Source organism: Staurois parvus, unplaced genomic scaffold (assembly GCF_062004578.1).
Source record: "Staurois parvus isolate SC_StPar_1 unplaced genomic scaffold, SC_StPar_1.0 ptg002057l, whole genome shotgun sequence".
Classification (NCBI taxonomy): Eukaryota; Metazoa; Chordata; class Amphibia; order Anura; family Ranidae; genus Staurois; species Staurois parvus.
In genome coordinates this window covers 32769-58782 of record NW_028319853.1, presented here as the reverse complement: position 1 = coordinate 58782, position 26014 = coordinate 32769, and the positions used below count along the sequence as shown (strand labels likewise).

General features: G+C 46.9%; 1 protein-coding gene across 1 annotated transcript; it reads right to left on the bottom strand.

Moving 5' to 3' along the window:
• Window positions 1-1747: 1747 nt before the first annotated feature.
• Window positions 1748-21065, bottom strand: TMCC1 (transmembrane and coiled-coil domain family 1). The gene is made up of 4 exons (XM_089664820.1): window positions 20812-21065; window positions 14934-15634; window positions 6107-6242; window positions 1748-3894 (listed from the first exon to the last, which is right to left on the bottom strand). The coding sequence occupies exons 1-4, from the start codon at window positions 21025-21027 to the stop codon at window positions 3580-3582; spliced, it is 1368 nt and encodes a 455-aa protein (XP_089520946.1). The 5' UTR covers window positions 21028-21065; the 3' UTR covers window positions 1748-3579.
• Window positions 21066-26014: the final 4949 nt, after the last annotated feature.

Sequence of the window (26014 nt, the reverse complement as noted above, 5' to 3'; positions counted from 1 at the left end):
GGATGGTGGAAGAGGGACTGTCCCAAATGAGGGGAGTATCAGGCTCAGGATGTCTGGATTGCATGGAACACCTGTGCATCCTTGTGTGGGAAAATAAAACCCTCACAGGAGTATCTACAGGGGTCACAGTTGCGACCCGGCCCCATGCAGCAGGGAGCCCTTGCGGCCCCCTTTATTGTTGGATAGGAGGAGTGGGGGAGGCGGATGCATATAGAGGAAACGATCTCTCTATGTTCCTCCAGCCGCTGAATGCCTGCGGGAGGGAGAGGAGAAGCCAGCAATCAGCGGCTGGAGGAGACACATGGAGAGATCAATTGTTCTATATGCGGCCACCGCTGTGCTCTCTTCCCCCAACCCCCCCCCCCCCCCGTACTCTTCCGGACCCCCTCTCAACTCCTGCAGATCTGCCGGGTTCCCCCCTCCCCTCTCCAGGGGATGGATCTGTCAGGATGGAGCGTTAGTGATCCGCACTGATCACTGACTCTGTCCATTCATAACTGAAACATAGTAAATTGTGTATACCATGTTTCATGGTTTGTGATTGGACAGGAGCGTGGAGGAGATTGGACAGGAGAGTGGAGGAGATTGGACAGGAGAGTGGAGGAGATTGGACAGGAGGGTGGAGGAGATTGGACAGGAGGGTGGAGGAGATTGGACAGGAGGGTGGAGGAGATTGGACAGGAGGGTGGAGGAGATTGGACAGGAGGGTGGAGGAGATTGGACAGGAGGGTGGAGGAGATTGGAGGAGATTGGACAGGAGGGTGGAGGAGATTGGAGGAGATTGGACAGGAGGGTGGAGGAGATTGGACAGGAGGGTGGAGGAGATTGGACAGGAGGGTGGAGGAGATTGGACAGGAGGGTGGAGGAGATTGGACAGGAAGGTGGAGGAGATTGGACAGGAAGGTGGAGGAGATTGGACAGGAGGGTGGAGGAGATTGGACAGGAAGGTGGAGGAGATTGGACAGGAAGGTGGAGGAGATTGGACAGGAGGGTGGAGGAGATTGGAGGAGATTGGACAGGAGGGTGGAGGAGATTGGAGGAGATTGGACAGGAGGGTGGAGGAGATTGGACAGGAGGGTGGAGGAGATTGGACAGGAGGGTGGAGGAGATTGGACAGGAGGGTGGAGGAGATTGGACAGGAAGGTGGAGGAGATTGGACAGGAAGGTGGAGGAGATTGGACAGGAAGGTGGAGGAGATTGGACAGGAAGGTGGAGGAGATTGGACAGGAAGGTGGAGGAGATTGGACAGGAAGGTGGAGGAGATTGGACAGGAAGGTGGAGGAGATTGGACAGGAAGGTGGAGGAGATTGGACAGGAAGGTGGAGGAGATTGGACAAGAGAGTGGAGGAGATTGGACAAGAGAGTGGAGGAGATTGGACAAGAGAGTGGAGGAGATTGGACAAGAGAGTGGAGGAGATTGGACAAGAGAGTGGAGGAGATTGGACAGGAAAGTGGAGGAGATTGGACAGGAGAGTGGAGGTCCCAAAGGTGAGATGTCAGGAGTCGGTTTAGACCCCCTGATATCTCAGCAAAGCCCCCCAACGGGCCCCCAAAACATTTTTTGCATAAAATTAAGAAAAAAAAAAAAAAAGTGAAAATGGGATTTTTTTATAAATTAAAAATAAATTACTGACACCAGTTGCAGAACTACCGGGGTCACAAAGGTCGCACTTGCGACCGGTCCCTGGCGTTCCGCCACTTTGCTCGGAGGGAAGGGCCCCGACCAAGGGTCAGGGGGACACGTCCTGGTTTCACATGGGAGTATGCGGTGGTATACCTGTGTGAATGAGGCCCTATGACCCCCGGCTCCATATCAGGATCGCAGGCATTAGAGCTTTATTGAATCATCCCAAAGAAAACATAAAATCAGGAAAAAAAAAAGAAAGCCAACACACAATTTTTTTTTTTTTTAGTTTAAAAACATTACTCATTTATTCAACGAGCCCTGCCCTCTCACTCCAAATAAAATTAATTCAAATATTAAACCTCCTGGCGGAGATAAACACTTACAGCAACGGTACCGAATCAGTACTTCTTCCAAAAAACAAAACAAAAACAGAAAAAAAAAAAAAAAAATCTCCCACATCTCCCAACTACACAACAGCGCCCCCCCAGTGGCTCTCAGCAGCATGAGCATCTCTTTTCAAAGTGCGGCCAGTTGTATGCAAGCCGCTCTCTGCCAGAGGAGCTGGACGACCCCTCTGACAAATGACGGCCACGACGCGACTTCAAAATAAAAAAAAAAAGTTCAATAAAAAAACCGCCCCTAACGTCCGGCCGCGGGCCTTCAGCAGTGGGATGCCGCAATGGAGACGAAGGACCGCGGCGGCCGCGAGCGCCAGCGGGATGTCGACGAGTTTGCCTAGCAGGCTCCTGGCCGTGGCGTTCTCCAGACCCTCCAGCTGGACAACTTGCTGCTGTTGGGAGTTCCGTCGTTGAGTTTTGTGTCCGGCACGCCTCTAGCGCCATGAACCGTAGAATACTGCTCGCAGTTTGTAAGGGGAGGAGTCAGGAAAGCAGACGCTAGACGTTAAAACTGGTGACATCCTGAGCAGCAAAGGGGGCCAAGCTGAATTATAGATGGCGTTTCAGAACAACAGTCCCCTCCCCCCTTGGAGTGGTAGCGCCAGATTGTCCGCCGCCGCAGCGGCGGGAGGTTAGTGCTGGCTGAGGGGGGGTGCCGCGGCTCAGCTCCTGCAAAGAAAAGGGGTTAGGGTGGGGGGGGGATGGGAGAAAGTCCAGAGTTTCAGTGTAAAGGCAGTTTGGACCCCCTTGGACCGCGGTACCACCTGTTGACCTCAGCATTTTGAAGGTGCAGAAATGTCCGGCTTCCCCTCCCCCACTCCCCTGGGATACAGAAGCAGTAAGGCACTTGGTAAAGTTGATGGTTTTTTTTTTCCGGGTCAGGCGGATGTGGCAGAAAGCAGGTTGCTGTGCCTTATTGTCGCAATGCAAACTGTCCGAGCTCCAGGGGGCTTCCGGCATTTCTTGCTGAAGTCAGAGTTGCCCCCTTTTTTGTCACAGACCCTGAAGGCACAGTACTGAAGTCCAGGGAGTGGGGGGGGGGGGAGGTGGGGTTTTGGCGCCAGGGGAGTGGGTCTGAGCAAGGGAAGGTCCAAGTAAACGCAAGGGGGGGGGGGGGGTAAAAAAAAAAAAAATTTTAAAAACAACGCAGTAGTTTTCTCCTTCAGTCGGCGGGCACAAAGCGCCCTCAAATAAAAAAACAAAAAGTTCAAAACTTCTTTCATTCTATGTAAACAGTACACTCTCGCAGCCCCCTCTACGTGCCCCAGTGACTTCCGACTTTTAGATCGCGGGGGAGGGGTGTTGAAAGCGCCCATAGCAGCCTTCCTGGGTTGTAAGGCGTGAGGAAGGCGGGGCAGTGCGAATTGGCGGTTTTCCAACTCTCGAGTGACCTCGGATAAAACTCGATGGAAAAAAAAAAAAATCGGCATCACTGCCAACACCCTCTCCCCCCCCCCCACCCACCACCGCCATCAGGTCGATGGGTTCTTCCTGATTCACCAGACCGAAGACTGTACCCACTTATTTCACAGTTTGTGTCGGGGGGGAGCGTGGTTATCTCGGGGGCGACAGTAGTCGTTCCAGGTATTCGGATAAGGAATCTGAGTGTTTATAAAGCAGCGCGGCCACCAGGACTAGGAGGACCGTCCCTAACGTCCGACCGCGGGTCTTTAGTAGCGGGACAACACAGTTGGCCACAGTGGAGACGAAGACCAGGACCACGGCCATGAGCGCCAGCAGGATGTTGATGAGTTTGCCTAGTAGGTTCCTGGCCGTGGCGTTCTCCAGACCTTCCAGCTGGACAACTTGCTGCTGTTGCTGTTGGAGTTCCATCTTTGAAATCCGGGTCTGGCAAGCCTCTAGCGCCTCCTGCAGGAGAGATGGAAAAAAAAAATGGGTCACCTAATGGCTCAGCTTGGGAGAGTCCTCAGTGAGGGAAACATATTTTGGAGGCTTTGTAGCTGAGAACAAATGTAGATGGCCCTCAAGAAGTGCAACTTTCTTTTTTTGTACAGTGAAGGAAATGCGTATTTGCTCTCCGGCTGATGGTGAATGTTCGCCCCTCACACAGAAATGATCGGTCTAACAATGGAATGTTCGCCCCTCACACAGAAATGATCAGTCTAACAATGGAATGTTCGGTGTAACACTGAGAGACAGAATACAACAACAAATTCAGCAGAAATGCGTCTAACAAATGATGACTGATCTGCATGTTCATGAGGGAAAGAAGGATTTGATTCCCTTCACAAAACATGACTTAGTACTTGGTGGCCAATCCCTTGTTGGCAATTACAGAGGTCAGAGGATTCCTGGAGTTGGCCCCCAGGTTCGCACACATCTTAAGAGGGATTTTGGCCCACTCCTCTTGGCAGATCCTCTCCAAGTCATTAAGGTTTGGTGGCTGATGTTTGACAACTCGAACTTTCAGCTCCCTCCACAGATTTTCAATCGGATGAAGGTCTGGAGACTGGCTAGGCCACTCCAGGACCATAATGAGCTTCTTCTTGAGCCGCTCCTTTGTAGCCTTGGCCGTGTGTTTCGGGTCATTGTCATGCTGGAACACCCATCCACCACCCAGTTTCAATGTCCTGGCTGAGGGAAGAAGGTTCTCACCCAAGATTTGAGGGTACATTGCCCCGTCCATTGTTCCTTTGATGGGGTGCAGTTGTCCTGTCCCCTTAGCAGAAAAACCCCCCCAAAGCAGAATGTTTCCACCACCATGTTTCACAGTTGGGATGGTGTTCTTGGGGTCATAGGCAGCATTCCTCCTCCTCCAAACACGGCGAGTTGAGTTGATGCCAAAGAGCTGGATTTTGGTCTCATCTGACCACAACACTTCCCACCAGTCCTCCTCTGCATCATTCAGATGTTCAGTGGCAGACTTCAGACGGGTCTGGACATGGGCTTTCTTGAGCAGAGGGACCTTGCGGGCACTGCAGGATTTCAGTCCTTGTCGGCGTAGTGTGTTACCAATTGTTTTCTTGGTGACTGTGGTCCCAGCTGCCTGGAGATCATTGACAAGATCCTCACGTGTAGTTCTGGGATGATTCCTCACTGTTCTCATGATCATTGACACTCCACGAGGTGAGATCTTGCATGGTGCACCAGACCTAGGGAGACTGACACTTGTTTTGTGTTTCTTCCATTTGTGAATGATTGCACCAACTGTTGTCACCTTCTCACCAAGCTGCTTGGCCATAGTTTGGTAGCCCAGTCCAGCCTTGTGTAGGTCTACCATCTTGTCCCTGACATCCTTGGACAGCTCTTTGGTCTTTGCCATGGTGGAGAGTTTGGAATCTGATGGTTTGATGGCTCCTGTGGACAGGTGTCTTTTATACAGGTAACACAATGAGATTAGCAGCACTCCCTTTAAGAGACTGCTTCTAATCTCAGTTTGTTACCTGTATGAAAGACACCTGGGAGCCAGAAATCCTGCTGAATGATAGGGGATCAAATCCTTATGTCCCTCATGAACATGCAGATCAGTCATCATTTGTTAGACGCATTTCTGCTGAATTTGTTGTATTCTGTCTCTCGGTGTTACACCGAACATTCCATTGTTAGACCGATCATTTCTGTGTGAGGGGCGAACATTCCATTGTTAGACCGATCATTTCTGTGTGAGGGGTGAACATTCCATTGTTAGACCGATCATTTCTGTGTGAGGGGCGAACATTCCATTGTTAGACCGATCATTTCTGTGTGAGGGGCGGCCATTCCATTGTTAGACCGATCATTTCTGTGTGAGGGGCGAACATTCCATTGTTAGACCGATCATTTCTGTGTGAGGGGCGAACATTCCATTGTTAGACCGATCATTTCTGTGTGAGGGGCGAACATTCAACATCAGCCGGGGAGAAAATACGCATTTCCTTCACTGTATATGCTATTATAACATATTCAACACGCTCGAGAAATAATAAAATAAACTCCGCCTCCTGTTACTGAAGCCTGATGGGATACGTTGTTTCAGAGACCACACCCACTCTGCAAAGCCTCAAATACAATACTCCCCCCTTTAAATTCACTAGTTGCCTGGAGTTTTACAGGAATCTCTACAACACCCTTCATGGATTACCTGGATATCTCGCGCCCTCTCGTACGACTGGTAGGCGATCTTCTCCTCCATACTGGCCAGCTCCTGCTTCAAGTTGAGGATCTCGTTCTGATGGAGCTCTGTGAGGTCGTTCAGCTGCTCTTCCAGCCTTTCACACCTGATATGGGGGGGGGGGGGGGGGTAGAAACCCACATTGTCAGTGGCAGGATTCATTTATTTTAATTTGCACTCACAAAAAAAAAAAAAATTGTAAATGCTCCTTATAATACACAAGAGATCTTTTTAAACACTGGGGGGTTTTTTTTTTTTGCGCTATAAAAGGAAAAAGACCAAAAAGTTTGAAAAACAAAACAATATTTATTATTTTTTACTTTTTGCTATAAAACATTCAATAAAAAAAAAAAAAAAAAAATTTAAAAATCTTCATAAATGTAGATCAAAAATTTATTCTGCTACGTTTTTGGTTAAAAAAAAAATCCCAATATGTGTATATTAATTGGTTTGTGTGAAAGTCGTGACATCTACAAACGATGATATAAATACCGGAATTTATTTTATTTTTTAAATAGTAATGGCGACCAGCAACCTATAGTGGGACTGTGATAGTGCAGCAGGCATACTGACAAGGACATCACCAGAGACATTAAGAGAGTGATTGTGCTTTTTTTTTTTTTTTGCACTATAAAAAGAAAAAGACCAAAAAGTTTGAAAAACAAAAAAAATATTTATTTTTTACTTTTTTACTATAAAACATTCAATTTAAAAAAAATTAAAAATCTTCTTAAATGTAGGCCAAAATGTATTCTGCTACATGGTTAAAAAAGAAAAAATCCCAATATGTGTATATTACCGTATTTGCCGGCGTATAAGACGACTTTTTACCCCTTAAAAATCTTCTCAAAAGTCGGGGGTCGTCTTATACGCCGGTATACGGCATACTGACACTTTTTAGGGGGGCGGCGCGTTGCCGCCGCCCCCCCCCCCCTTCCCCCAATGGAAGGGACACTAAGTACAGGGGTGGGCAGCGGCTGTTTCTTACCTGGTTCCGGTCCAACGACGATCCGGTCCAGGAAGCGCGGCTGCGCCTTCAGTTCAGTCACTGGATGTTCATGCGGCTGCTCGGCTCCGCCTCCTCACCAGTGATTGGCCGCCAGAACTGTAGCTCAGGAAAGGCACACAGGCGGCCAATCACTGGCGAGGGGGTGGAGCCGAGCGGCCCCGCGAAAATCGACTGCAGGACTAGCAGGTAAGTGGTCAGTGTAGAGGTGCTGCTGCAACCACATATGCTGGCTGCAGCAGCACCATACGAGAACAGGGTCAGCAAGTGTCAGTGGGAGGAATAGTGCCCCATCATTGGTGTCACTGATATCAATGATGGAGCACTATTCCTCCCACTGATACCAATGATGGAGCACTATTCCTCCCACTGACACCAACGATGGGGCACTATTCCTCCCACTGATACCAACGATGGGGCACTATTCCTCCCACTGATACCAACGATGGGGCACTATTCCTTCCACTGACACCAATGATGGGGCACTATTCCTCCCACTAATACCAATGATGGGGCACTATTCCTCCCACTGATACCAACGATGGGGCACTATTCCTCCCACTGACACCAACGATGGGGCACTATTCCTCCCCCCCACTGACATCAATGATGGGGCACTATTCCCCCCCCCCCACTGACACCAATGATGGGGCACTATTCCCCCCCCCCCCCCACTGACACCAATGATGGGACACCATTCCTCCCACTGACACCAATGATGGGGCACCATTCCTCCCACTGACACCAATGATGGGGCACTATTCCCCCACTGATACTAATGATGGGGCACTATTCCTCCCACACTGATACCAATGTTGGGACACCATTCCTCCCACTGACACCAATGATGGGGCACCATTCCTCCCACTGACACCAATGATGGGGCACTATTCCCCCACTGATACTAATGATGGGGCACTATTCCTGCCACTGATACCAATGATGGGGCACTATTCCTGCCACTGATACCAATGATGGGACACTATTCCTCCCACTGACACCAATGATGGGGCACTATTCCTCCCACTGACACCAATGATGGGGCACTATTCCTCCCACTGACACCAATGATGGGACACTATTCCTGCCACTGACACCAATGATGGGGCACTATTCCCCCACTGATACTAATGATGGGGCACTATTCCTCCCACTGATACCAATGATGGGGCACTATTCCTGCCACTGATACCAATGATGGGGCACTATTCCTGCCACTGATACCAATGATGGGGCACTATTCCTCCCACTGATACCAATGATGGGGCACTATTCCTGCCACTGATACCAATGATGGGGCACTATTCCTGCCACTGATACCAATGATGTGGCACTATTCCTCCCACTGATACCAACGATGGGGCACTATTCCCCCCACTGATACTAATGATGGGGCACTATTCCTGCCACTAATGCCAATGATGGGGCACTATTCCTCCCACTGACACCAATGATGGGGCACTATTCCCCCCACTGATACTAATGATGGGGCACTATTCCCCCCACTGATACCAATGATGGGGCACTATTCCTGCCACTGATACCAATGATGGGGCACTATTCCTGCCACTGATACCAATGATGGGGCACTATTCCTGCCACTGATACCAATGATGGGGCACTATTCCCCCCACTGATACCAATGATGGGGCACTATTCCTCCCACTGACACCAATGATGGGGCACTATTCCTCCCACTGACACCAATGATGGGGCACTATTCATCCCACTGACACCAATGATGGGGCACGATTCCTGCCACTGGTGTGCATTGGAAGAGGGGTAGTCTTATACGGCGAGTATAGCTCAAACACTAAATTTTAGCAGGAAAAGTAGGGGGGTCGTCTTATACGCCGGCAAATACGGTAATTGGATTGTGTGAAAGTCATGACATCTACAAATGATGATATATATACCAGAATTTATTTTATTTTTTAAATAGTGCAGCAGGCATACTGACATGGACATCACCAGAAACACTAATAGAGTGATTGCGCTTCTTTTTTTTTTTTTTGCGCTATAAAAGGAAACAGACTAAAAAGTTTGAAAAACAAAATATTTATTATTTTTTACTAAAAAAAACCTATTCAATAAAAAAAATTTAAAATCTTCATAAGGAAAAAGGACCAAAAAGTTTGAAAAACAAAATATTTATTATTTTTTACTTTTTACTAAAATAACCTATTCAATAAAAAAAAATTTAAAATCTTCATAAGGAAAAAGGACCAAAAAGTTTGAAAAACAAAATATTTATTATTTTTTACTTTTTACTAAAAAAACCTATTCAATAAAAAAAATTTAAAATCTTCATAAGGAAAAAGGACCAAAAAGTTTGAAAAACAAAATATTTATTATTTTTTACTAAAAAAAACCTATTCAATAAAAAAAATTTAAAATCTTCATAAGGAAAAAGGACCAAAAAGTTTGAAAAACAAAATATTTATTATTTTTTACTTTTTACTATAAAACCTATTCAATAAAAAAAAATTAAAAATCTTCATAAAAATGTAGGCCAAAATGTATTCTGCTACATGGTTCAAAAAAAAAAAAAAAAAAAAAAAAATCCCAATATGTGTATATTAATTTGTTTGTGTGAACGTCATGACATCTACAAAAGACGATATATACACCGGAATTTAGTTATTTATTTTTTTAAATAGTAATGGTGACCAGCAACTTATAGTGGGACTGTGATAGTGCAGCAGGCATACAGACACGGACATCACCAGAGACACTAGTAGAGTGATTGTGCTTTTTTTTTTTTTTTTTTTAAATTTGCGCTATAAAAAAGGAAAAAGGCCAAAAAGTTTGAAAAACAAAATTTTTTTTTTTTTTTTACTTTTTGCTAAAAAGCATATTCAATAAAAGAAATTAAAAATCTTCATAAATGTAGGCCAAAAATGTATTCCGCTACATGTTTTTGGTTGAAAAAAAAAAAAAAAACCCAATATGTGTAGATTAGTTGGATTGTGTGAAAGTCATGATATCTACAAATGAGGATATATATACTGGAATTTAATTATTTTTTTAAATCGTAATGGCGACCAGCAACCTATACTAGTACTCTGATAATGCAGCAGGCATACTGACACCACGGACATCACCAGACACACTAATAGAGAGATTGTGCTTTTTTATTTTTTTAAGCACTAGAGACTCTAATGACACTGGGCAGGAAGGAGCTAACATCTGGGGCAATCAAAGGGTTACCTGGTGCCTAACCCATGTATAATGGGTGCAAAATGTGCTGTTTTACTAAGGGATGTCATAGTTTTTGTCTCCCTGCTGTGCAGGGAAACAAAAACCAGCACATCCCTGTCAGTAGAGAAATCTGTCTCCTGTCACTTGCTCTGACGATCGGCAGGAAAAAGCACAGACACTCTACTAATGACACCGGGCAGGAAGGAATTAACATCTGGGGCAAAGGGTTACCTGGTGCCTAACCCATGTATAATGGGTGCAATATATGCTGTTTTACTAAGATGTCATCGTTTTTGTCTCCCTGTTTTGCAGGGAGACAAAAACCGGCACATCCCTGTCAGTAGAGAGATCAGTCTCCTGTCACTTGCTCTGACGATCAGGAGGAAAAAGCACAGACACTTTACTAATGACACTGGGCAGGAAGGCGTTAACATCTGGGGCAATCAAAGGGTTACCTGGTGCCTAACCCATGTATAATATGTGCTGTTTTACTAAGGGATGTGATTGTTTTTGTCTCCCTGCTTTGCGGGGAGACAAAAACCGGCAAATCCCCGTCAGTAGAGAGATCTGTCTCCTGTCACTTGCTCTGACGATCGGCAGGAAAAAGCACTGACACTACTAATAACTCCTTCGTGCCCAGTGTCATTAGTAGTGTCAGTGCTTTTTCCTGCCGATCGTCAGAGCAAGTGACAGGAGACAAATCTCTCTACTGATGGGGATTTGCCGGTTTTTGTCTCCCCGCAAAGCAGGGAGACAAAAACGATCACATCCCTTAGTAAAACAGCACATATTGTACATGGGTTAGGCACCAGGTAACCCTTTGATTGCCCCAGATGTTAACTCCTTCCTGCCCAGTGTCAACATCTGGGGCAATCAAAGGGTTACCTGGTGCCTAACCCATGTATAATGTGTGCAATATGTGCTGTTTTACTAAGGGATGTGATCGTTTCTGCCTACCTGTTTTGCAGGGAGACAAAAACCGGCACATCCCTGTCAGTAGAGAAGTCTGTCTCCTGTCACTTGCTCTGATTGGCAGTCCCAGCTGTGTTTTCACTGACCGGGACCCACCGATCGGCGTGTAAAAGAGCCATTGACAGCGCGGGCAGGCAGGTGGACGTGCGCGCGCCCACTACCCTGAGAAGCAGAATCACATATACATACACGTGATTCTGTGCAGCCGGCCAGCACTGTAGCAGTAAAGCTACAGTGTGCGGCCGGCAAGTGGTTAAAACTTCTGGAAGTTTCCGAAAACGTCCAAATCTCTTGTGTATTGTCTATATAAACACTGAAGTCCCACACATGAACTGAACATTTGCAAGCGCTACACAATCACGCGTTTATTGCGATTGCAGCTTTATTCGTCACAGAGTGTATTACAACTGCATCGAGCTGTGTCCACTAAGGAGGTCATATGCTGTATAACCAGCAGGTGGCGCTCAGATACCACTCAATGGGCAATATTTCACCACTGGATGGGTCCTGTTTTCCAGGAACGTGATGGTTTGGACTTCCCTGGTAGCAGTCTTTGCGTGTGCCTGGAAAACACTACACATGTGCAGATGGCTGGGGGGAGCCGGCGCATACGCAGATGTGAGTCTTGTGGGAGGGGGTGGGAGGGTAAAGTATTTTTGTTGTCTATTTGTAAAGGAGGGGGGAGAAGACAGGGCAGCATAATATAACCTTTAGGGTGAAGGTCCACTTTAATACCCAAATCAGCCATAACTAGCTTTAGGACCTAAAAATACTTCAGTGATGTTTTTAATTACTTGTGACCTCTTTTAGGAAGTTTCTTCTGACTTCCTGTATCTGTGACAACAGGGTAAGGGATGAGGAGAGAGGGTGTCACTGGGATATACAGTCTAAGCCAGCAATGGGCAAACTACGGCCCGCGGGCCGTATACGGCCCGGCGGACCTTTTAATCCGGCCCGCGGAGCGTGATACTGTCAGGATGTGTGTAGGCGGGGCAGCGTGACGAACGCGAGGGGAGCTAGGCTCCTCTCACAGTCCGCCCTGAAGACCGGTGTAGCATGAAAATCTGTCTCCTATGGGGATCTGTCCCCCTCGACGTATCTGCGCATGTGCCGGAGATCGCCGATCGGCTGCTAATGCCTGAAACTGGCACATGCGCAGATACGTCGAGGGGGACAGATCCTCATAGGAGACAGATTTTCATGCTACACCGGAACGGCGCGGGAACACGGCGAGAGGAACGCGCGGAGCAAAGGTAAGTGAATTGACACAGGGGGGATTGGGGACTTAATATGGGGGATGAATTACTATGGGGGATGAATTACTATATGGGGGATGAATTACTATATAGGGGATGAATTACTATATGGGGGATGAATTACTATATGGGGCATGAATTACTATATGGGGCATGAATTACTATATGGGGGATGAATTACTATATGGGGCATGAATTACTATGGGGCATGAATTACTATATGGGGGATGAATTACTATATGGGGCATGAATTACTATATGGGGCATGAATTACTATATGGGGGATGAATTACTATATGGGGGATGAATTACTATATGGGGGATGAATTACTATAGGGGGGATGAATTACTATAGGGGGGATGAATTACTATAGGGGGGATGAATTACTATAGGGGGATGAATTACTATAGGGGGGATGAATTACTATAGGGGGGATGAATTACTATGGGGGATGAATTACTATATGGGGGATGAATTACTATATGGGGGATGAATTACTATATGGGGGATGAATTACTATATGGGGGATGAATTACTATGGGGGATTAATTACTATGCTTACTATGGGGGAATATTACTATACTTACTATGGATGACACATACACATCATTCATCTACTCTTGGTCCGGCCCCCGGGTCCAATATATGAACCCATTGCGGCCCTCAAGTCAAAAAGTTTGCCCACCCCTGGTCTAAGCCTTCCTTATTTTAATCTAAAAAAACATGTTTTTTGACTCCTCATTGGAGAGATTTCCTATCATTTCTAGGTCTAAGTTTCTCAGTGTGGTCCCGTCCAGTGTGGTCCCGCACAGCAATAAAAAAAAAACAAAAAAAAAAAACTAAATCCCACTCCCCCAAAATAAAAAAAAATGACCAAATATTTTGGGCTGTTGTTTTGGCCTAGACTTACCTGTACCACTCCTCCTGCAGGGACTGTGAGTCTTGTGAGTTTTTTGATCTCTTGCTCCACCACTTCAAATCCCACCAGTCCTCCATGGAGTTGGTTTGGGAGCTACCTCCACCTCCCCCTCCTCCACTGGTACTGTTGGCTCCCAGTGATTGAGAAGTAATGCTACAGCAATCTTCTTGATCTAATAGGAAGTTTCCAAGTGGGGCCCCAAACTGCAATTAAAAAAAAGCTAACCCTTCCCCTCTCCAGCCCAAGTATTTGGGCTGTTGTTTTGGCCTAGACTCATCTGTACGGCTCCTCCTGCAGGGACTGAGTCTTGTGAGTTTCTCCAATCTCTTGCTTCACCACTTAAAATCCCACCAGTCCTCTATGGAGTTGGTTAGGGAGCTACTTCCACCTCCCCCACCAGTCCTCCATGCTCGTCCAAGGAGTTGGTTTGGGAACTACCTCCCCCTCCTCCACTGGTACTGTTGGCTCCCAGTGATCGAGAAGTAATGCTACAGCAATCTTCTTGATCTAATAGGACGTTTCCAAGTGGGGCCCCAAACTGCAATGAAAAAGCTAACCCTTCCCCTCTCCCCCCCCCCAAGTATTTGAGCTGTTGTTTTGGCCTAGACTCATCTGTACGGCTCCTCCTGGAGGGACTATAGGATGAAGGAATAATCGCTCCGATACTGAATCCTTACTACTTCCATGACTCCTAGCTATATGAGTCTTGCAAGTTTCTTCGATCTCCTGCATCACCACTTCGAATCCCACCAGTCCTCCATGCATGTCCAAGGAGTTGGTTTGGGAGCTACCTCCACCTCCTCCACCAGGTCCTCAACTGGTACAGTTGGCTCCCAGTGATTGAGAAGTAATGCTACAGCAATCTTCTTAAACTAATAGGAAGTTTCCAAGTGGGGTCCCAAACCGCAATTAAAAAACGCTTACCCTTCCCCTCTCCCCCCAAGTATTTGGGCTGTTGTTTTGGCCTAGACTCATCTGTACTGCTCCTCCTGCAGGGACTATAGGACAAAGGCGTAATCGCTCTGATACTGAATCCTTACTACTTCCAGGACTCCTAGCTATTTGAGTCTTGCAAGTCTCTGATTTCCTGCATCACCACTTCAAATCCCACCAGTCCTCCATGCATGTCCAAGGTGTTGGTTCGGTAGGTTCCTCCACCTCCCCCTTCTCCACCAGGTCCTCCGCTGGTACTATTGGCTCCATGTGATCCAGAAGTAGCGCTAGGGAAATCATCACTCCCGTGCCTTGGGCTGGCCTAGGTGGTGTTCAGGCTTCTGCCCTGAGTCACGTCAATTTCCTGACTTCCTGATCTAACAGGTAATTAGGGGAAATTTACCAGTGGGGTCACAAACAGCAATAAAAAAAAAAAAACGAACCCTTCCCCACTCCCCACAAATTAAACACTGCAGAATATTTGGACTGTTGTTTCGGCCTAGTCTTACCTGTACCGTTCTTCCTGCAGGGACTGTAGGATGAAGGAGTAATCGCTTCGATACTGAGTCCTTAACCCTTCCAGGGACTCCTCCAGCTGGTTTTGAGTCTCGCGCATTTCCTGGATCTCCTGCATCACCACTTCGAATCCCATCAGTCCTCCATGCATGTCCAAGGTGTTGGTTCGGGAGCTTCCTCCGCCTCCCCCTCCTCCACCAGGTCCTCCGCTGGTACTGTTGGCTCCAAGTGATCCAGAAGTAGCGCTAGAACAATCTTCTTCACTGCCGTACTTCGGGCTGGCCTGGAAGGCGTTCAAGGTGGACAGACTTTTGCCCTGAGTTACGTCCTCCCCTTGGGTGGAAGAAAAACCAGACGGATCGTCCAGGGATGGAATGTTTTCGTTGCTGCCAAACCGATTGCGCAGCAAGGACGCGATCTCCCGGGGCTTTGACACCACGGCTCCAGCCGCCGAGTGGGTGGCTTGAGAGAAACTCGACAATCCCCCTCGTACACTGTCCACCACACCCTCGCTGAAGCCTGTAACTCTGGCTCCAACATCTTTCAGTCCCTGATGCATGTCCCGCAGCACGTCCTTGGGCTGGCGTGCGATTCCGTTCTGCTCCACCTCACGCAGCTTGCGGTGGTAATGCTCCAACTTCTTCTGCAGCTGCAGGATGGTCTGCGATGACTTCTGGTTCTTCTTCTCAAATACCTGAAGGAAAGATAAAAAGATGTATATAAAAAGCCTGGCTTCAGGAGGGCAACTCTGGGGAGCAAATGCATCAGCCCTTTGCCATGGCTCACCAGAACAAGCTCAAAGCAGATGCAAGCACCTTCTTAAGATACATGGTATTAGCCATGGCTCGGCAAATCCGGGCCACCAGGAGGCAAGAAAATGTGTCCTGGCACCTGGGCTGTCAGTCCATTCACTGTTCTGTGCCCGCTGTCCCGACTCTTGAGTGTGCTGTGCGCTCACTCAGTCTGTCACTCCTTGACTGTGCTACTGGTGTCCTGAGCTGCCCACTCTGCTAAAGTTTCTTTTGTGTGGCCAGCGGCAGTGGGTGGGCGGGGTGTCGTGGTCACGTGATCAGTGGCTGAATACGGTTCACTCAAACTGACAAATGGGTCGCATCTTTCATCACTGAGCCTGGATCGGAGCTTAGTTGGTCGGTGTCGAGGACGAGGGGAGCTTTTGTATACTGGCCTGCCCATTGAATGTGTAGGTGCTACATTGTTGCCACACAATTCTTATACCTGTGAACTCAGCTGGTGTTTTTTGGCTGTCCCTTTGCTGAATATATGGGGATGTCCCTTTGCTGAATATATGGGGATGTCCCTTTGCTGAATATATGGGGATGTCCCTTTGCTATATGGAAATGTCTCTTTTCTTCATTGGAATGTCTCTTTTCTGAATATACAGTGCTTTGAATGTATTCATACCCCTTAAAATTTTCCACATGTTGTCATGTTACAACCAAAAACAAATGTATTTTATGGGGATTTTACGTGATACACCAACCAAATTGTGACGTGGAAAAAAAATGAGAAATGGTTTCAACATTTGTGACAAATCTGTAAAAAGTGTGGCATGCATTTGTATTCAACACCATTTACTCTGATACCCCTAACTACAATCTAGTGGTACCAATTACCTCCAGAAGTCACCTAATTAGTCCACCTGTGTGTAATGTAATCTCAGTATAAATACAGCTGTTCTGTGAAGCCCTCAGAGGTTTGTTACAGAATATTAGAACAAACAGCATCATGAAGGCCAAGACACACCAGACAGGTCATGGATAAAGTTGTGGAATAATTTTCTTTATAACCTAACCCTGCTTTAAACGTCTCACAGAGCACTGTTCAATCCATCCGCCGAAAATGGAAAGAGTATGGCACAACCGCAAACCTACCAAGACGATTTCAAAAGTCGGATGGCATGCAGATTTCAGGTGGGATTTGCAAGACATCTGACACAGATGTCTATGGAAACCTCACCAAAAGTACTGCATGTCCTACTTGAGAAATTGGTGCGGATCCAACCAAGTCGGAACTGCACCAATATGACTGCTCTAACTGCGGACAACAGGGTGCGATTTGCACGTGGCGTGGCATGGCATGCAAATCGCATGCCAATTTGCATCCAGTGTGGCCGGGGACTTATGGAAGAGTGGCAAGAAGAAAGACATTGTTGAAAGAAAGAAAGAATTCCCATTTGCTGTGTCCCCCATATAGCTTCTCGCAAATTGCAAACATGTGGAAGAAGGGGCTCTGGTCAGATGAGACCGAAATTACACTTTTTGGCCTAAAAGCAAAACGCTATGTGTGGCGGAAAACTAACACTGCACATCACCCTGAACATACAATCCCCACCGTGAAACATGGTGGTGGCAGCATCATGGGGTGGGGATGCTTTTCTTCAGCAGGGACAGGGAAGCTGGTCAGAGTTGATGGGAAGATGGATGGAGCCAAATACAGGGCAATCTTAGAAGAAAACCTGTTAGAGTCTGCAAAAGACTTGAGACCGGGGCGGAGGTTCCCCTTCCAGCAGGACAACGACCCGAAACATCCAGCCAGAGCTACAATGGAATGGTTCCGATCAAAGCATCTTCATGTGTTAGAATGGCACAGTCACAGTCCAGACCCAAATCCAACGGAGAATCTGTGGCCAGACCTGAAAATTGCTGTTCCCAGACGCTCTCCATCCAATCTGACAGCATGAGGGATTCCGCAAAGAAGAATGGGCAGAAATGTCCCTCTCTAGATGTGCAAAGAGACATCCCCAAAAAGACTTGCAGCTGGAATTGCAGCGAAAGGGGGTCCTACAAAGTATTGACTCCGGGGGGCCGAATACAAATGCCGCTGCACTTTTCAGATTTATTGGTCACAACTGTTGAAAACCATTTCTCATTTCCCTTCCACTTCACAATTATGGGCCACTTTGTGTTGGTCCATCAAATCCCAATAAAATACATTGACGGTTTTGGCTGCAACGTGACAAAATGGGGAAAATTTCAAGGGGTATGAATACTTTTTGAAGGTACCGTACAGGGCTGTAAACTTTCCGATTGCCCAATGCCCCGAACATGCAATGCCGGGCACCTGGCTACTAACTTTTTTAGCTGGCTCCTAGATTGAAAGCAAATTTGTCATCCCTGATATTAACGTTCGCTTTGTAGTCCAATCCAACCCATTCGGATAGCAGTCCCTTCTTTCAGGCTGAGGACGGAATGTCTGCTTTATTTTTATAGGAGGTCAGGAAGCTCTAGGCTCTCTGTAGCTTCCAGCATCTGAGCACAGCTACAGCGGAGGGACACGTAGCCACCGTCCAACGGGCCGGGCATGGCCATGCCTAAACACTCTTCAACAAAGACCACCATTGGCTGCCATGATTGTGTTCAGGTGACGGTAGGCATGGGTGCAGGGGCGGACTGACCATTTGGAAACTGGGCCCGGGGTCAGTAGGGGGCCCCATGAGATGCCCCTGGTACCTTTTTCATAGGCTTTTTTGAGTTTGGGCAAGGACACAGGGGCCCCATGATCCCCTATTCCCTGGGGGACCCATGAGTTGTCAGTCCGCCCCTGCATGGTTGGTTAGGTATTCGGTCACATAGTTATCTTGCTCAATCCTGATTTGTTCGGTCAGCCTAATGATCTTTTGCTGCACTTGCAGGATGGCTGCCTTGGTGCGCTGAGGATCAGGTGTACCATCCACCACATCTGGGGCCAACATGCCATGTGTTCCTGAGGACACCATACTGGATGCCTGGGAGAGCAGCACTCAGACGACCTGATTGGAACACACGTCGTATACAATTTGTAGCGAAGGCTACAGAGAATTTATCCAATTTAAGACCCAGAATTTTCTGGCACTTTTTGTTTAAAAAAAAAAAAAACAAATCAGTTTTTTTTTTTTGCAAGAAAATTACTTCGAACCCCCAAAAATTATATATTTTTTTTATAGCAAAGACCCTAGAGAATAAAATGGTGATGGATACAATTTATTTAATTGCACATGGTCCTTGTGCAGCGTTTTTTCAAACAATTTTTTTTGTGGAAAAAATACTTTAATGAATAAAAAAAAAAAAAAAAAACCCACAAAACCTAACATGTCATGCTTTAAAATTGCGCACTCTGTAGACCAACTGAAATACTTAAAAATCTCCACAGGAAATGCTTTAAAATTTTTTTATAGGTTAACTACTTAGAGTGAGAGAAAAGGTCTAGCGTTAGAATTATTGCTCTCGCTCGAACGTGATACCTCATGTGTGCTGTGAACACCGTTTACACTTGCGTGCGCGACATATGTATGCGTTCACTTCTGCACGCAAGCACGGAGGGAAGGGGAGGGGGGGGGGGTGCGCTTTAATTATTTTTTTACTATGTCCTTTTGTAAACATAGGAATGAAAGTGATTAAAAAAAAAAATCGTGTTTACATTCCTTGTATTAGGAATAAAAGTGATAAAAAATAAAATCATACAAAAAATTTAAACATATGATTTTTTTTATCACTTTTATTCCTAATACAAGGAATGTAAACACGATTTTTTTTTTTAATCACTTTCATTCCTATGTTTACATTTTTTGTATTACGATTTTTTTTTTTTTATCACTTTTATTCCTAATACATGGAATGTAAACATATGATTTTTTTTTTTTTTTAATCGTTTTTATTCCTAATACAAAGAATGTAAACATAGGAATAAAAGTGATTAAAAAAAAATCATATGTTTACATTCCTTGTATTAGGAATAAAAGTGATAAAAAAAATCATAATACAAAAAATGCAAACATGATTTTTTTTTTTTCAATCACTTTTATTCCTGTGTTTACATTCCTTGTATTATGATTTTTTTTTAATCACTTTTATTTTTAATACAAGGAATGTAAACATATGATTTTTTTCTTGATCAGTTTTATTCCTATGTTTACATTCTTTGTATTAGGAATAAAAGCGGTTAAAAAAAAAAAAAAAAAAGCATATGTTTACATTCCTTGTATTACGATTTTTTAAAATCACTTTTATTCTTAATACAGGGAATGTAAACATCATTTTTTTTTTTTTTTTAATCGTTATTCCTAATACAAAGAATGTAAACATAGGAATAAAAGTGATTTAAAAAAATCATAATACAAAAAATTTAAACATATGACTTTTTTTATCACTTTTTTTCCTATGTTTACATTCCTTGTATTATGTTTTTTTTTTATCACTTTTATTCCTAATACAAGGAATGTAAACATGATTTTTTTTTTGATCAGTTTTATTCCTGTTTACATTCTTTGTATTAGGAATAAAAACGAAAAAAAAAAAAAAAATCATGTTTACATTCCTTGTATAAGGAATAAAAGTGATAAAAAAAATCATAATACAAGGAATGTAAACAAATGATTTTTTTTTTAATCACTTCTATTCCTAATACAAGGAATGTAAACATCCCTTGTAATAGAAATAAAGAATGCAAGGTCCTCTTTATGAAGATATTTGGGGTCTCTCCTCTACCTTTAAAAGAAAAACATAAAAAAAAATACATTTTTGATCTTTTGCTTTAAAAAAAAAAAATTGTTTACTTCCACCCTAGACCGGAAGTGACATCATGACGTCGCTCCGATCCTCTAAGACAGGGGTGGGCAACTGTGGGCCTCCAGCTGTTGGTGAACTACAAGTCCCATCATGCCTCTGCCTTTGGGAGTCATGCTTGTAACTATCAGTTTTGCAATGCCTCATGGGACTTGTAGTTCACCAACAGCTGGAGGGCCACAATTGCCCAACCCTGCTCTAAGATCATAGAGGTGATCAGAGATGATCTGGTCTCTGATCACCTCTATGGCCAGCCGCCGCCATGGCTTCTTCTTAGTCTGCCTATGTTTGGAGAGGCCGTGCGTCTCACCTGCTTGATGCGGGCGCCCTGTTGCCGGTCGGCATTGTTGGCCAGTTTCAGGTATTCAGCCACGTTGTCGTCTCTGGCGGTTTGCTCGATCTTGATTTGTTCGGTTAGCTTAAGGATCTTCTGTTGCAGTTGCAGGATGGCGGCCTTGGTGCGCTGAGGATCGGGTGATACATCCACATCCTGGGCCAGCATGCCATCTGTTCCTGAGGACACCATACTGGATGCCTGGGACAGAGTACCACCTTCTAATCGATCGATCTGTGGAGACAAAACCATGACAAAGGGTTACTTCTACTATACAGGGAAGATGGCAATGTAACCAATAGAATGGCCTTCACCCTCTGCCACCCAGACCAATTCTGACATTACTTTCCTACAAGTAAAATGTTGTTTTTTTTGCTAGGAATTTGCTTAGAACCCCCAAATAAAATGCATTTTTAGGCAGAGTCCCTAGAGAATAAAATAGCGGGTGTTACAATTTTAACGTCTCACGGTATTTGCGCAGCGGTTTTTTCAAACGCAAATATTTTGCAAAAAATACATGAATTTGAATGCACAAAAACGCAACACAATACCCATTTTTGTAAAATAGAAAAGATGTTCGCAGAGTAGAAGGATATCTATTGTGTACGCCCGGAATGACCAAAATAGCAAGTTCAGTACTGGCGACGGTGAGCTTTCCAAATCATGTGACCGCTGTGCACTCCTTCGCGCTGTATGCGACCTCTCAGCGGGGCGGGCCTTGATGCCGGGACGTCGCCTATATGCGTACCAAACCTGTGCAGAGAGTGCGTGCCCTGCGCGCTCCCGCCCCAACGGAAAGCTCCCGACTGCTACTTGTGATTGGGAGCTTTCTGATCATGTGACCTGCTGTGACAGCCAATCACAACGGTCGCATGATCATAAACCCCACCCCAGTTTTAGAAACCCCTTACAGGGCCAGGAGGCGCAAGTGTTAAGGGGGGTTAACAGCCAATCACATGATCAGAACGCCTGCCTCCACCTCCTGGCATTCTGATCCACTTAAAGGGCCGGGAGAGGGGTGAATGAAGCGAATGTCGTGTCAAATATTTCACATATTCGAGGTGCAAAAGATGTATAAATGCAATGAGGATGATAGCCGCTTGGAGGATGCTTTGCGTTGAACGACCCGCAGCCGCCTGGAGGATGCTTTGTGGTGAACGACCCGCAGCCGCCTGGAGGATGCTTTGCGGTGAACGACGCGCAGCCGCCTGGAGGATGCTTTGCGGTGAACGACCCGCAACCGCCTGGAGGATGCTTTGCGGTGAACAACGTGCAGCCGCCTGGAGGATGCTTTGCGGTGAACAACGTGCAGCCGCCTGGAGGATGCTTTGCGGTGAACAACGTGCAGCCGCCTGGAGGATGCTTTGCGGTGAACAACGTGCAGCCGCCTGGAGGATGCTTTGCGGTGAACAACGTGCAGCCGCCTGGAGGATGCTTTGCAGTGAACGTGCAGCCGCCTGGAGGATGCTTTGCAGTGAACAACGTGCAGCCGCCTGGAGGATGCTTTGCGGTGAACAGCGCGCAGCCGCCTGGAGGATGCTTTGCGGTGAACAGCGCGCAGCCGCCTGGAGGATGCTTTCCAATGCACTCAGAGCAGCTGACCTCCCCAGGACAGGCACCCACCACAGTGTGTTCTACAGAGACCCTACCTCCAGTATAATACATTCCATCCAGCCGCCCCTTCCATACCTGTCCAGCAGGGAGCTCTGGGTGCCCCCCGCTGCAATCTGCGGCTTCCCCCGCTGCAATCTGTGGCTTCTCCCGCCAGATATCACATCACTACTACTTTAGGCAAAACCTGCAGAATTCAGCATGGAACTACAAGCCTCCCCAGCCCCGCCCCCAGGAACATACCTGGCCATCCCGGCCTAGGAAGAAATGCTGCAATTAGCACCCAGCAAATCTCCAATTTAAAGGGCCTGCTTGTTCCCCTCCCCCACCCCTCTACAGAAGCAGAATTGGCCATTACAAAGGAGGACTGCAGATTCCAGGAGGATTGGTCACCCAGCCGCGGCATGGAGGGGGTTAATCCGGCAGATTCCAGGAGGATTGGTCACCCAGCCGCGGCATGGAGGGGGTTAATCCGGCAGATTCCAGGAGGATTGGTCACCCAGCCGCGGCATAGACGGGGTTAATCCGGCAGATTCCAGGATTGGTCACCCAGCCGCGGCATAGATGGGGTTAATCCGGCAGATTCCAGGATTGGTCACCCAGCCGCGGCATGGACGGGGTTAATCCGGCAGATTCCAGGATTGGTCACCCAGCCGCGGCATAGATGGGGTTAATCCGGCAGATTCCAGGATTGGTCACCCAGCCGCGGCATGGACGGGGTTAATCCGGAGCCTTCAGAGCAGAAGACAGATCAGTAATTGGATTACTTGTCACAGCCCTCTCCTCCAGCCCTCCCGGAGTAATCCCTAAATCCTCGCAGTGGTCAGGAGATGGATGAATGGATTAGAGGTACCAGGCCTTCCTTCCTCCGGAACAATGGGCCATTCTCAGTGGTCATAAGAGGGCCTGTATCAGGCTTCTGTACCAACTGTCACATGAAAGGAGGAGGGGGGGGGGGCACAGTATTGTACAGCAAACTGAAACAATGTAGAAACTTGTACTTTTCCGATGTCATAAAAGAGTAACTAGCAGTGGAAAAACAATGGTTCTGGTACCCAATTCCATAAGAGAAAAGAAAACAAAATGGCAAAAACAAAAAACAAAAAACAAAACAAAAAAAAAAAGGCAAGAAAAAAGGCAAAAAAAAAAAAAAAACAAATCGCCTCCCATTGACCTCAATGCAAAAATGGCCTCCCGTTGACCTCAATGCAAAAATGGCCTCCCGTTGACCTCAATGCAAAAATGGCCTCCCGTTGACCTCAATGCAAAAATGGCCTCCCGTTGACCTCAAAGCAAAAATGGCCTCCCGTTGACCTCAAAGCAAAAATGGCCTCCCGTTGACCTCAAAGCAAAAATGGCCTCCCGTTGACCTCAAAGCAAAAATGGCCTCCCGTTGACCTCAAAGCAAAAATGGCCTCCCGTTGACCTCAAAGCAAAAATGGCCTCCCGTTGACCTCAAAGCAAAAATGGCCTCCCGTTGACCTCAATGCAAGAAATGGTACCATGCACATCTTTTTGGTGGAGTTCGAGGCGTAGGCCATTCAAATTAATAGGCTGCCTTAGCATAATGCGCTTGACCCTGGATTCACACGTGTGCTGAAATCTCAATGCGATTTATGCATGCGTTTCTGTGTGAACAGAATTGAGGTTTGAGTGCGACTTTACCAGAGGTGCGATTTTGGCTTCTGCATTTCCATCGGCTTCAATGCAAAAATGGCCTCCCGTTGACCTCGATGCAAAAATCGCCTCCCGTTGACCTCGATGCAAAAATCGCTTCCCGTTGACCTCAGCGCAAAAACCGCCTCCCGTTGACCTCAGCGCAAAAACCGCCTCCCGTTGACCTCAATGCAAAAACAGCTTCCCGTTGACCTCAATGCAAAAAAAAAAAATCGCCTCCCGTTGACCTCAACGCATAAATCGCCTCCCGTTGACCTCAATGCATAAATCGCCTCCTGTTGACCTCAATGCGAAAAATCGCCTCCCGTTGACCTCAATGCAAAAAATCGCCTCCCGTTGACCTCAATGCGAAAAATCGCCTCCCATTGACCTCAATGCGAAAAATCGCCTCCCATTGACCTCAATGCGAAAAATCGCCTCCCGTTGACCTCAACGCAAAAATGGCCTCCCGTTGACCTCAACGCGAAAAATGGCCTCCCGTTGACCGTTCATGTGAACTGCAGGGCGCGCTAACACACGTGTGCTACTACACCACCATGGGGGGGCCCCGAATTTAGAAGGGGGTACACACTAGGCAGGAGTCAGCGATTCAATGAGCGGCGCAGTGCATGCGAGCGTTGCATGGAGTTTGTTTCTTCCTCAATGGCTCCCATTGCTCGGTCCACACCTAATATTATGCCAGCCGGGGGAAGGTGAGAAGAGCAGCTGGAACAATGAACGCCCCTCTGGGCTCCACATGCACTTCGGAAACTCCTTCCCCGCTGGTCACATGACCATTTACACCCCTATGGCCCCCTTTGTTGTAAAAGAAAGGATCGAATTCAGACTATTATCGGCAGAGGAGCCAATGAGGAGGCCAGCTTGAAGACAAGTCCCAGCATGCCTTGTGACCCTCCAGCTGCGGAGGTCTTGGACCTATCGGCAGTCAGTGTGGATTGCGTGTCTTCCTGGCAATGAATGGTGGACACGCCAAGCGAGCATTTAGGAACCGGCACAATCTGTAGTGTCAGCTCCGTGCAGAGCGCAGAGCAATCGTCCAATCAGAGCGGTGAGCGAAATCAGGACAAGCAGCCCAAAAAATAAACAAACTGGCGCCAAGTAAAATATGAAGTTGGCAACTGCTGAGCTGACCAATGCTTTCCAACCCACCGACCGAACAAACATGGATGACACCAAGGATGGGGCACTATTCCTCCCACTGACACCAATGATGGAGCACTATTCCTCCCACTGACACCAATGATGGGGCACTATTCCTCCCACTGACACCAATGACGGGGCACTATTCCTCCCACTGACACCAATGATGGGGCACTATTCCTCCGACTGACACCAATGATGGGGCACTATTCCTCCCACTGACACCAATGACGGGGCACTATTCCTCCCACTGATACCAATGATGGGGCACTATTCCTCCCACTGATACCAATGATGGGGCACTATTCCTCCCACTGACACCAATGACGGAGCACTATTCCTCCCACTGACACCAATGACGGGGCACTATTCCTCCCACTGACACCAATGATGGGGCACTATTCCTCCGACTGACACCAATGATGGGGCACTATTCCTCCCACTGACACCAATGACGGGGCACTATTCCTCCCACTGATACCAATGATGGGGCACTATTCCTCCCACTGATACCAATGATGGGACACTATTCCTCCCACTGACACCAATGACGGAGCACTATTCCTCCCACTGACACCAATGACGGGGCACTATTCCTCCCACTGACACCAATGACGGGGCACTATTCCTCCCACTGACACCAATGACGGGGCACTATTCCCCCCACTGACACGGCACTATTCCTCCCACTGACGGTGCACTATTCCTCCCACTGACACCAATGATGGGGCACTATTCCTCCACTGATACC

Coding starts and splice junctions, on each gene's coding strand:
- TMCC1 (XM_089664820.1), bottom strand. CDS start 21,027: ATGGTGTCCTCAGGAACAGATGGCATGCTGGCCCAGGATGTGGATGTA. Junction 15,635..20,811: donor AGGGCGCCCGCATCAAGCAG/GTGAGACGCACG, acceptor TCTTTCCTTCAG/GTATTTGAGAAGAAGAACCA. Junction 3,895..6,106: donor AGAGGGCGCGAGATATCCAG/GTAATCCATGAA, acceptor TCTCTCCTGCAG/GAGGCGCTAGAGGCTTGCCA.